Consider the following 12,984-nt stretch of genomic DNA (forward strand, 5'->3'; position numbering starts at 1 on the left):
CGCCCCAGGGCAGATAGAGGGGGGGCGAAGAGCACGCCCCAGGGCAGATAGAGGGGGGGCGAAGAGCACGCCCCAGGGCAGATAGAGGGGGGGCGAAGAGCACGCCCCAGGGCAGATAGAGGGGGGGCGAAGAGCACGCCCCAGGGCAGTTAGAGGGGGGGGGGAAGAGCACGCCCCAGGGCAGATAGAGGGGGGGGGAAGAGCACGCCCCAGGGCAGATAGAGGGGGGGGGGGGAAGAGCACGCCCCAGGGCAGATAGAGGGGGGGGAAGAGCACGCCCCAGGGCAGATAGAGGGGGGGGGGAAGTGAAGAGCACGCACTAGGGAAGGAGAACAAACCATCCCGCCTCTCCCTCCCCCCCTCCCAGCCAACACTCGGGGGCGCGCCTCTCCCTCCACCCCCCCCCCAGCCCACCCTCGGGGGCGCGCCTCTCCCTCCCCCCACCAGCCCGCCCTCGGGGGCGCGCCTCTCCCTTTGCCCGCTTCGGGCGCGACTCTTCTTCCTCAACCCCAACCTCGCCCCAGAACATTCCCAACACATCACAGCCCCTCACACACACCCGGGGCCATCGCAGGCCCCTGTACGTTGCCCCACGGCCCACGGGCCGGGCCACCCTGGCGATGCCGTGCCTCGAAGACAGCTCCTACCTTGGCATCATATAAAACCTTGGCTTTTGTCGGGTCCGGCTCGAAACAGAGAACTCGCTCTCCTTTACGAAATTTAAATTTCATTCCCCGCGTGTTCATTTGGTCATGGTGAAGGTCGAGGAGGAGCCTTTAACTCTCTCGTCTCCGCCACCCCCGTCCGGCACCTCTCCGGACAACTATGCGAGAACGCCGACTGTCAAACAGGCAACGGGGCAGCCAGCCCGACCCGGACCTTCGGCCGCTCCACGCACAGGGCACTCTTGGGGGCGGTTTTTCCTGGTCGCTCCCGTTCCGTGGTCTATTCAGCTACTCGTACAAGGTATTTGCAGTTTGGGGGAAATTAATCGAAAGACATTCAGGTGAAACAACCGTCTGCTCTGGGAATTGCAGTTATTTTCGCCTCATCAAGAAAGGTGATTGGATGAGACGTAGGAAACGACACATCCCAGTCACCACTGCAAAGGGGCCTCCGGCTCTGTGCTGGTTGGGGAGTTTCCTCTGGGTGCTGCTCAACCTCGGCAACGTTTTTCGGCTGGAGCTCGAATTTAACTCAAATGCTGCAGCTCTCGCGAAGTTTGTAATAATAATCATTTCGCATCAACTTTATTGCAAAATAGAAATTCACCCAGGTTCCAGGAATTCTGCTCGTCGTCCTTTGCCTTTCTGTCCAGTCTCATATCATACTGGACAATACTTCTTCTCCCCACCCCCCCCCCTCCCTTTTTTCAGGTTTGCTTCCTGAAAATAAATTGGAGTTTATGATAGACAACATCAAGTTGAACAAAAAGATAATTTCAGATTTGCTGTAATCTCGTAGGAAGTTGGAGAAACTTTAAATGAACTTTTATTGAATTTAGCATGTTTTACATTGACGCAGTGTGTGTTAGTTCAACTGACCAAAAAACAGTTTTGCCGCTGATTTTTATTTGTACTCACCATTTGGTGCTGCTCGTGTCAATGTCCTACAATATAGTCAGTCCTCATTGATGGATTCCAGTTGCTTTTCCATGGTCGCAATGTCCTGGTGCAACCTTTCACCATGTTGGTCGCTGACGACATGAACAGCAGGGAAGAAGTCCCAGTGCAAATGCAAAAAATGAATTTTCAACAGCATGTTGCACTTCATCGATTTTTATGCTTGAAGTAGATTTAAAATTTGACAGGAAATCACAAAAAATAGGTTCTATCTTTAAAAAGGTACATGATGAAAATGTCAAGGTGATTCTTGTGATTAGCCGCCCAAAATCCATAAAAAATACCCAAAAGTGTTCATGAAGTAAAATCTTTGTCCAGTGTTATCAGTTAACCAGCCAATTTGTGCTTGTAAAGTTTGCTTCATTTAATTTCTTGAACTGTTACAAACTTTATTCAACTTTTTTCATAAGAAATAGCAGGAGTAGGCCATCTGGCCTGTTGTGGCTACTCTGACATTCAGTAAGAACTGGCTGTGGACTCGATCTCTTAGGCTAACCTCCTCATCTTTGGAATCAACCTGGAGAATCTTATCTTCACTGTGTTCAAAGCCAGTATGATCATGTCCTTTCTCAGTTAAAACAGAACTGCATGTAGCACACCAGGTGTGGCCTTTCCAGTACTCTGTACAGTTGCCGCAGAACCTCTCTACCCTTAAATCAATCCCTTTTACAATGAAGGCCAACATTCCATTTGCCTTCTCATCTGTTGCTCCTGCAAATCAACCTTTAGTGATTCATGCACTAGGATCTCAAGACCCTCTGCACAACAAAATGCTGCAATCTTTCACCATTTAATCAGATCCCCCTATTTTTCCTTGCAAAATGGATGACCTTGCATTTACCAATATTGTAGTCAATCTGCCCATCTCTCTGTGGACTCCTGGCATCCTCTGCACAATTTGCTTTTCCACTCAATTTAGTGTCCTAAGTAAACTTGGGAATGCTACACTCAACCCCTCTCTTCCAAATTGTTAATGTTTATCATGAGCAGTTGTTCCATGTGGCACTCACCACAGATTGTCATCCAGAAAACCATTTATTCCAATTCTCTAATTTGTATTAGTTAATCAACCCCCCCCCCCCCCCCTTTCTCACGGTTCCTTATGTGGCACCTTATCAAAGGCCTATAAGTCCATCTTTTCTCTCTACTACTACAGCCATTATTATCCTCAAAGAACTTCAGAAAATTTGTCAAAACATGACATGTCTTTCATTAATCCATGCTGTATCTATCTTAGGAACAAATTCTATCCAGATGTCTTGCCATTTCTTCCTGACAGCAATCATGAAGCTTTCTGGCTTATAGTTACCACCTTTTAACCTATATCCATTTTTAAACAGTGGAGAGACATTTGCCACCTTCCAACCTGCCCAGAGTCCAGAGAATTTTAGTAAATTATCACAAACACATCTACTGTAACCTCTGCTGTTTCTTTCACTACCTTGAGAGCCACGAGTTTGATTTAGTGATGATGATTATATCAAGGTCTTTGCATCTCATCACATCCTTAACATCTCTTCCACTGTGAAGTCCGGATCAAAATAGTTGTTCAAGCCCTTGACGTTTGTGCATTACCCAATGTTAATTCCTCTTCTCATTTTCCAGTGGATCTGCATTCATTTTAGTCACCTTTTTCCATTTCATATCATTCTAAAAAATTACTCCTTGGTTTTATACTTGGTGCCAGTTTACTTTCATCATCTATCTTTATTGCATGCTGAGTCATTCTTTGTTGCCTTTAAAATGTTCCCAATCTTCCTGTTGGTCACTACTCTTGGTGAGTTCATATATCTGAGCTTTTAATATATTGTTTTCCTTTATTTCATAAGTTATCCAAGGTTGGCTCTCCCTATCTTTCCTGTCCTTGCTTTTAACTGAAATATACTTTTGTTGAGCACTGTTGAAAAATCTCTTTGAAAGGCTTCCATTGTCCCACTGTGTTTCTTGTCTATTGTAGCCAACACCTCCCTCAATGCATTGTAGTCTTCCTTGTTTGGGCATAATATATTGGTATACCCTCCATTTGTATGAGAGATTAATTTGTACAGTGATTACTCTTTCCAAGAGGATCCCTAATTAAAAGATCATTCATTTTACCTGTGTCATTGCGCAGGACCAGATCTAAGATAGCATGCTCAATTGCATATTTGTGAACATACTGTTCAGAAAAGCTATGACAGATGCATTTTATGAACTCCTAAACTGCTCAATCTATATGCAAATTAAAGTCCCTCATGACATTTCTTACATGCATCAGATATTACTTGGTTTTTGCAGGGAATGATTATCAATAAATGGAAATCAATCCATCTGAAAATGCTTGATATCTGAAATAAAGACAAAAAAATGCTGCACTGTGTTTCTCTTCCTCCAGATGCCAAGTGTTTCATGGTTTTATTCAGTATAATTTAATATTTTTGGATTCGTATTACTTACATCTTTAATTCTGTTGCCACTTGTAAATGGGACACAGAAACAACATAAGCGCAGTAGTCATCTATTTAGCACGTTGAAGCCTGCCGAGATGTTCAATATGATTGTGCTAGATCTTCTGCCTTAATATCATATTCGTGCTCTCCCCCCAATCCTTGATGCCTTCACAACAAACAACTTAAAAACCTGTATATTCAACATAAGTCTGAAAAAATGAACCAAGAAGTCAGTTACTTTTTAGTTTATGTATAAAATTATTCCTAATCTAAATCCACTATTTACACTTCCGCAATTTTCTGTGAGAGAAAAAAAACCTCTCACCAAGCATGATATACTCGTTATTAATGTCAGGATTCAACATAGGTTATTGACTTTCAATCAATGTAAAGTTTGACCATCTACCTGATCCCAGGTGGATTTCCTCCCATATCCAAAAGATATCTGGGTGGTTGGTTAATTGGCCATTTGCATGTAAAATCCATCGTGAGTTGTTGGGAATATGGGAAAGATAGAAAAGAGAAGAGTCGTGTAACTGGGTGCTGAGTGGTTAGAATGGACTCAGTGGGCTGAAGAGTGGTGATTCCGTACTGATCACTAGGAATCTATTACTTGTGGGTGACAAAGTTCAATGAGTTTGCATTGGCTAAAATCCAAAGAAAATTATGAAATCAAATGGAACAGTTACAGAAAAAAAGAAGAGCACTACAATGGCAATGATGATTTTGAGAAGTAAACAAGAGTGCTACGAGTGGTCATTGAACATTTAAAAACTGAGAACTACATCTAGGAAATTGGAACTAATCAATTCACAGAAAATTATTGAGCATTAGAAAAACTCAGTGCGCTCAGAAATAAAAATAAAGGCCAAGAATAAATGGGAAAAGATGAGAAAGAAGACAGTAATATTGATATTAGAAGATTGGTTTGGACATAATTGTGATATATGGATGGTGCTCAAAAAAATGTGTAGCTTGTAATGTTACTTGTTATGATCTAATTTATATCAATGAAATAAAATTATTTACTATCAGATTAAAAGTTTTAAATATTCTATTATGGATGGGTAGATAGAGTGCGAGGGTAAATCGACAAAAAGGAATGGAGTTCCAAAAATGGCTCTGGGGCTCATCTTTCAATGACCTAACCTTGTTGATAAGGTAGAGATGTTATTAGGCCTGGTTACAAGTAAACTTAAAAAGAAAAGAAATACCTTTCACAACCTCACTGTGTCTCAAACCATGAAGCCAATGAAGTACTTTTGCAATGCTGTCATTCTATAAGCATAGAAAACAGGTCCCATAATCGATGCACAACAGTCTGCAACATTATAATTATTGTTTGGTCTGTTTTGATTTGGGAATGCTGAATGAGTACTTTGGAGATATTTCTCCTGCTCTTCATCAAAGATGGAGTATAAGATCTTTTACATTGATCAGAGAGAATTGACAGTGCCTTGTTTTAACATGACAGAGATGCCATACTAAAGTGGAGAGTTGTTTATGCTCCAATCTTTAGAATTGTGTCTGCCTAAATGTGAAACCATAAGCCAGAGAACTGTCAACTTGTGCAAATGTTACATTATCTTATGTGATGCAAAAACTAGGCCCATCAGCATATACCCTATATCCACATGTAATAGTCGAGTTTTTTGGAACTCTTTTGGGTCAAGATTGGAGGGATCAACTTTACACCCTTACCATTTCACCCCTGATAAGTACCTGGATGTTCAAGATGCCGGGAGCTTGGATGGTCGGGACAGAGTAGTAAGTCCTCGTTCTGGGCATCGGGAGGTCAGATGGGCGGACAGCTGGGGCCTTAGGAGAGATTCTGTGGCTGGTGCATCGGGAACTTTGGTGGGCAGGCAGCCAGGTTGAGTGACTGTGGTTGGGGCCTCAGGTGCCACGGTGTACGAGCAGCCGGGTTGAAGATCCGTGGTTGGGGTATTGGGAGCTCCAGTGGGCAGGCAGCCAGGGCGAGGATCCTCATTTGTGGCATCAGGAGCTAGGATGGGCTAAAAATAGTGGGCTCAACTTTTACATGTCCTACGGAAAATACACAAAAAGAGGGGGATCAACTATGATACAGGATCGACCATTACATGGAATCGACAATTATATGGGTATAATTAGTAGTTAAATATTGGAAACAGTGCAGAAGATCAGACAAAAATGAGGTATTGGATTGATTAAGCCTTGTTTTAAAAGGAAAAGGAACCAGATGTCTGAGGAGATCTGATAAGGAAGTGCTTTGATCAAGTCCACATGAACAATCAAAATTCCAAAAATACTGAGTAGGTACAATCTTGAAGAGGAAGGAATTTTTGACAGTTTTGATAATTTCATGAATTATCACCTTTTGATAAACAAAGAAAGAGAGTACAATAAATAGACAGAGACAGATGAGCAATATAAAGTGAAGAAACATAGATACAAGATCAATTTATAGAGGTAACTGGTCATTGTTTCCCAGGATAGAAGGATCCAAGGATAGGAGGATCCAAAACAAGAAGGCATAGATTGAAGGTGAAAGGGGAAAAATTTAAAAGGACCAAGAGGCACTTTTTCACACAGAAGATGGTTGATATAAGGAAGAGGAAGTGCTAAAAGGTGGGTAGAATTGACAGGTACATAGATGGGAAAGGTTTAGATCAGTGGTTCTCCACCTTTTTCTCTCCACTCACATACCACTTTAAGTGTTCCCTATGGCATAGGTGCTCTGTATGGATTGCTTAACGTGGTATATGGGTGGAAAGAAAATGTTTGGAAACCACTGTTTTAATCATACCTCATTGACTCGTTATGTGCACAGTTTCATAACTCCAAAGGAAATGGGCCAATGACAATTTTTCTCAAGCCAAATATTTCAGTAACAATTGGGTCAAGAGTAGTGATTCTTAACCTTCCCTTCGCACTCACATACCACCTTAAGTAATCCCTTACTAATCACAGGGCACCGATGACATTGGGATTACTTAAAGTGGTATGTGAGTAGAAAGAAAAAGGTTGAGAACCACTGGTTTAGAACAAGGGTGGCCAACCTTTTAATTTTTAATTTAGACATACAGCATGGTAACAGGCCATTTCATCCCATGAGTCCATGCCAGGGGTATAGGTTAATTGGGTGGCATGGACTCATGGCTGAAATGGCCTGTTACCATGTTGTATGTTTAAATGACCATATCCCCTGGTTTAGAGGGGTATGGGCCAAAAATAGGCAAAAGTGACTAGCTTGGGTTGACAACTTGGCCAATATTGACAAGTTGGACTCAAGGGCCTGTTTCTGTGCTGTAGACTCTGTGGCCTTGTGTCTTGGACCAGAAAGCATCATAAATCAACCACGATATGAGTGACGGGGTAAGACAGACTTAGTTCAGCATGAGAATGGGCATCAGGTTGGGTCAAAGACAACAGCGAGGAGGTTGAACAGAGCAAAAAGAGTGTCTTAACAAGTACGGACTTAGGCTAATCAGTTGGACAAAAGACACATCCCATCACCAGACAATCTTTGTCTAGTTTGAAATTTTTATTTTATAGGGTACCAATTCATTGAAAGCCAATCTGATTTAACGGTGACCTTTCATTCCAAGGCAGGCTTACATTTTATGCCACTGACCTTTAGAGACAGTGAAATGAACCAAACGGTAACTCAACAATTTATTTTTGCTATCATGGAAATGTGTTAATTTGTATTGAATAAATTTATTTTTTCTGTCTGTAACTATGGTAATTTGCCTTGAATTAGTTCTCAGAATGAGAAGGACCCTCATTAGTAATCTGTCGAGTGAATCATCAAGAGGTGCAATCTCCAGTCCGTTTGTGAAAATCAGCTTCAATTACAATTAAGGAGACCGTCAAAATGCTCTTTTTCATTTTTGGATTATCCAAAAGGCAATATAGAATCATAAAAAATTACAACATGAGGAGGCCAATCTGTCCATCAAGTCAGTGCCAGTTGATTAAAAAACCTTCTCAGCCTAATCCCAATTCCAGCATGAGGCCATTAGCTCTGCAGATCATCACTCTTCTGTTTTGATGTGGTGACTTCTGCTCCTTTCACCCTTTTGAGTTGTGAATTGCAGATGTGACCATCATCTGGATGAAAAATTCTTTCCTCATCTCCCTAATCCTACTATTTACTAGATATCATTGCCTCCTATTTTGTGATGACTCAGGCAACTGTGTATAATTTTATATAGTGCCAATGTTTTTAACCTGCCACTCCTGTTCCAAAGTAAACAATCACAGCCTATCTATCTAATCTTTCCATGTAGGTAAAATTGTCTGGTCCTGGTTACATTATAACTCTTCTATGGCACCCTCTTTACTGGAATCTCACTTTTCCTAAAATGTGACACTACTGTCAGAAAAATACTAATAGATTTCACCCATCAGGTATCTCAAGCTTTCCCCAGTATTCAATCTGATTGTGTCTGTTCTACTGGCTTCATCTCCTGTGTTAGTTCCCAATAACCCTCAATTCCTCAACCTTTCAACTATTTCTGACTTCATCTTAAATGTATCTTATGATCTGGCTGCCACCACCATAGGAGCAGAGAATTCCAGAGATTCGTTACCCATCGAGAAAAGATTATTTTACGCTCCTCAGTTTTAAATGATCAGCCTTTTATTTTGTAGCTGTATTCCCTAGTTTGTGACTCTCCCTGGAATGAAAATCCTTAACATCCTGTTAAGCCCCTTAGAATTTTAAATGTTTGAATTAAGATCGTTCCTCATTCTTCTAAACACCAAGTGATACAAACCCAAACTTCACCTTTGTTGGTAGCACAACCCTCTGATCCCAAGAAATGGACTTGTACATCTCTTTTGGATTGCCTACAATGCTCCTATAACTATTTTTTTTAGATAAGGGGACCAAAACTATATTCCAAGTGTGGCCTAAATAACAAACTACACAACTACAAAAAATTTCCTATACTTAAACTCCAACATTTTAACAACAAAGGTGAAAATTCTGTTTGCCTTCTGAACTATTTGTTGGACTTTCTTGATAACTTCTTGTGGTTCACACCCGAGAACACTTGTACTCATTTATAGTCTCTCTATTTTTTTTTAATAATCCACCTATTAATTCATTTTATAGAAATGCATGTCATCATATTTGCCCAGATTAAATTCTATTTACTAAGTATTCTCAAGATACCACAGTTGGTGTAGCACAAACGGTTAGCACCACGCTATTACAATGCCAGTGAACAATGCCAGTGATTTGGGTTCAAATCCAGAGCTGTCTGAAAGGAATTTGTGCATTCTCCCTGTGTCTGCTTGGGTTTCCTCTGGGTGTTTTGATTTCCTCCTACCCTTCAAAAAAAAAAGTAGCAGATGATGCACCATCAATAACTCCAAAAGACTAGAAGTTATGTAAAACTGATAGGCTTTTATTAGCAGTAGAATGGAGGTACATCCATGCTGGTCAACTGTCCTAAACTGGGGAGGGGACTGTGGAAGTAGCCACAGGTACAGTCAGCCAAAGGGTCGTGTTCAGACAGCTAAATACACATACATTGGTTCACCACATTCATCCCTTGTTTTAGAAAGAGTCCAGTGGGGTGAAGTGAATTAGATGTTATTACAAATTAGGTCTTTCTGGTGGCCTGGTCTGCTGCTGCAACCATTGTAGTACTGGCTGCGGCGGCAGCAGTGCAGCTGTTGAGTCCGAGACCGACAAGTCTGGCATGCCATCCACTGGGGCTGGGTAACATGCCATGGTACTGGTGTATCATGGGTATTGATAAGCAAAGGAGGTGCAGGGTGATCGTTAATGGTCTCAGGAACCCCTGAGGGCGCCATGTTCTGCAATTTTCTTCCTTTCAACATCAATCAAGGATGAATCCTATCTAGATCAGGTGATTTATCCACTCATAGTGCACCTGGCCTTTTTAGTTCTCCTTTCTGCCAGTTCTTATCCCAATACAGAATCTCCTCCTTTGCTGAGGATATTACAAGAATATCCTTGATATAAAGTTCCCATTTGGTGTCTCAGCTGTGCCTTCTGCCTCCATAGGTAAATTTCCTTGCTGGCCTCTTGGGGAAAGTCTATCATGCAATTCTTTTCTTGTTCATAGGCCTTGAGAATGTTTTTGAATTTCCTTTTTCTTCCCCGGCACACTCTGGAATCGGTCTGGTTCTCATGTGTTATCCTGAATCCTGTCATATGTGTTTTTATTTCCTGTTCAGTTTAATTGTCTTGATTTTTTTGATCATCCCTTGAGCTCTGACTTTAATTATGATCCCCTTCTCCCTCAGCATCACAGAGTTTTAAAAATATGTGAGTTTAATTTATAAGTATGTGGCAACATCATCCAATATTTGTAGAATCAAATTTCTTAGTGGTTAATTTCAGAAAATAGTCTAATTATTGCCATGGAATGACAATGATGTCTGTATCACCCATCTTTTCCTTTGATTCAATCATGAAGACCCTCAACAATACCTTGGCCTTGTTATTTCCCTTGGGTGGCTTCCCACCTTCTAACGTCCATTAGCTTGAATTTATCCAAAGCCCTACTGCATTCTTTTGCACATCTACTCTGATTCACCAGTCATCCGTGCTCTCAATAATCCTCACTGGCTCGCAGACCAGCCTTGCCACTTTGCGCCCTACTTTCAAATTTATCTTGCAGCAGCTTTAACCCTGATCTCTAGAAATTGTCTGCTAAAGCTCTTGGCCTTGGCAATTCAATTGCATTGCTCTTTTTATTTCAGTAAGTTGTGATTGATACACACAGTGAGGTTGCAGTGAAATGTGATATGACCCTTTCCAAGTGGCACAGAAATTTGAATGGGTATTTCCAAATGTGAGTCACAGTTTCCACATCAGATGGACATTATGTGAAGTTGTTTTCCTACACGACTTCTCTTTGTCATGTGGAATGCTTTTTCAGATCGCATCCAATTAAGGTACACTTGCATATACCTACTACCCTTAACACTATGTCACCCCAGCCCCATGGTGCGGTTTCTCCTCTCCATCACCTAAGATCTCACCCACAGATTATCCAGGCTGAATGCTCCGATGCCTTGACACTCACAAGGCATGATGGCCTGAATAGAAGCTTATGCAATTATGGGAGGCATAGATATGGTGGGCAGTCAGATCCTTTTACCAAGGTAAAACTATGAAGTACTAGAGGATATTCATTTAAGATGAGAGGGGAAAAGTTTAAAGGAGATGAGTATAACAAGTCAAGATTGCCAGGCTGGGAAATAGCTTCTTTGGGCAGGCTGTGAGATTCATTCAATTCAAGTTCAAATTTATCATCATATGATTGTACAAGTACAACCCGACGAAGCAGCATTCTGGTGCAAAAACATGTAGACATACAACAAGACATAACACACAACACATACAGACAAGCGATATATATGCAGTAAATATATACATATAAATTTGCTTCTCCTTCTCTGACAGGGGCACTCAGCAATTTGTGCTGATTGCAAATCTTTGCCTTATGGCAGACTAAAGTCAATTTCATGTAATGTTACACCTGTTTTTATTACATGACAATAAAATGAAAATTATTCATAATACAGGCAGAAGAGATTTGGAACATTATTTTGGCATTGTACAAAGGGCCTATACCTGTGTTGCACTGTTCTACATTTTATAACCTTTCAATTTATCATGGGAGGAGACACTTAGTGCTACAATACTACTACAGATTTTAGTTTGTTGTTCCATCTCATCTCTGGCATTGGAGGTGGGAGAAAAGAAAATTGACTGACCAGCTATTTAAATAATTGTAATTATGAATTGATCTCACCTTATATAAATTTAAGTAGTTTTTAGAGGGTGATTCTTGCTTTTGTGTTATTTCATATGGCACTTGGTTTTTAATGTTTTTATAGAGGTACCTGTATTACTTTAAGCATATAGTGAATTCTGGAAGAAGCTAACAACATTTCTGTTAAATATTCTCACCCATGCAATCATTAATATTTTTCCATTGATCTGAAGGAGATATAACAAAAGGATATTTCGAAAGAAGAGAAATAATGAAGTAGGGCTGACAATGCGAGAAAATACAGGAAGCTCACCAAAATGGACTCAGCATGTAGAGAGAAAAGACAATGAACTGGAGAAGCATCCAGGGAGGTAGGAAAAAGCAAAACAAAAATTTTTATCCCTGTATAATAATATAAAAACATAAGCTTTTTAAGATATTCATGGATAAACTCTTGACACAGTTTTTATTTATATATACATAAAAATAACAGTTTTAAGACACCAGATTTTGATTCACAATCAAGATTCCTTTATTGTCATGTAATAAAACAGATATAATCTTAGACAAAATTTGCTTTAGTCTATCAAAATGCAGACAAGTTCACCATCATCAGAAATTGCTGGACACTTCTTACAGTCAGAGAAAGAGAAGCAAAAGAGAGTCCCTCCAGAGTCACCAAGTATCTGTGGATTTGCCTTCAGTGCTCCTGCAGCCTCCACAGCCACACAGGCTCGAGTACAAACCATCACCAATCTGAGCTCCAGATCTGAATCTCTGCCATGATCAGGAGCCCTTCAGTGCCTTTGGCACCCTTGTGCATTCCGGTTTTGATACCTGGTACCCTTTCAGCCAGTCTCCAACAGTCTGCAGCCTGGTATGAGCACCTTGACTGTAGTTGCCAGCAGTTCACAGCCTGCATGTGTTCCTCATCTCGAGTCGCCAACAGCCAGCCACCTGTGAGTTCTTCAGTTACAAAGTCCCTCACTCGTTCGCTCCCATAATTACCATCTCATGGGTTGTCTCTTCTGCTTCTCCTTCTCAAATGGGGGGGTGGGGGGGTGAGGTACCCATGCACCTGACCTCTGCTTTCTTGGCGTCTGCAACCCATGGAGGTTGCTACAAAAAAATAGGCACTACTATTTGGGGCGAGACCCCGCGGTCGCAGAATTTAAAAATGAACTGCCA

At 41.2% G+C, this 12,984-nt stretch overlaps 1 protein-coding gene and 1 long non-coding RNA gene across 7 annotated transcripts in view; one reads left to right on the top strand and one right to left on the bottom strand.

The window, feature by feature from the left end:
• The window catches only part of LOC138738866 (MSL complex subunit 3-like), a 42,933-nt gene extending 41,923 nt beyond the window's left edge, over positions 1-1,010 (bottom strand). The window contains exon 1 of one of the 5 annotated variants that reach the window (XR_011341829.1): positions 648-1,010. Coding sequence is in view for 2 of the 5 variants with exons in the window: in XM_069889979.1 (XP_069746080.1) it covers positions 648-746 (99 nt within the window). In the remaining 3 variants the exon portion in view is untranslated. Of the gene's footprint in view, positions 1-559 lie in introns of all 5 variants that reach the window. The other 4 variants (XM_069889979.1, XM_069889980.1, XM_069889981.1 and 1 more) reach the window with 4 other exon arrangements.
• The window catches only part of LOC138738867 (uncharacterized), a 208,093-nt gene continuing 195,970 nt past the window's right edge, over positions 862-12,984 (top strand). For both annotated transcript variants that reach the window (XR_011341831.1, XR_011341830.1), the window contains exons 1-2: positions 862-966; positions 12,030-12,167. This is a non-coding gene — a long non-coding RNA (uncharacterized lncRNA). The remainder of the gene's footprint in view (positions 967-12,029; positions 12,168-12,984) is intronic.

The sequence above is a fragment of the Narcine bancroftii genome, chromosome 7 (genome assembly GCF_036971445.1).
Source record: "Narcine bancroftii isolate sNarBan1 chromosome 7, sNarBan1.hap1, whole genome shotgun sequence".
NCBI lineage: Eukaryota > Metazoa > Chordata > Chondrichthyes > Torpediniformes > Narcinidae > Narcine > Narcine bancroftii.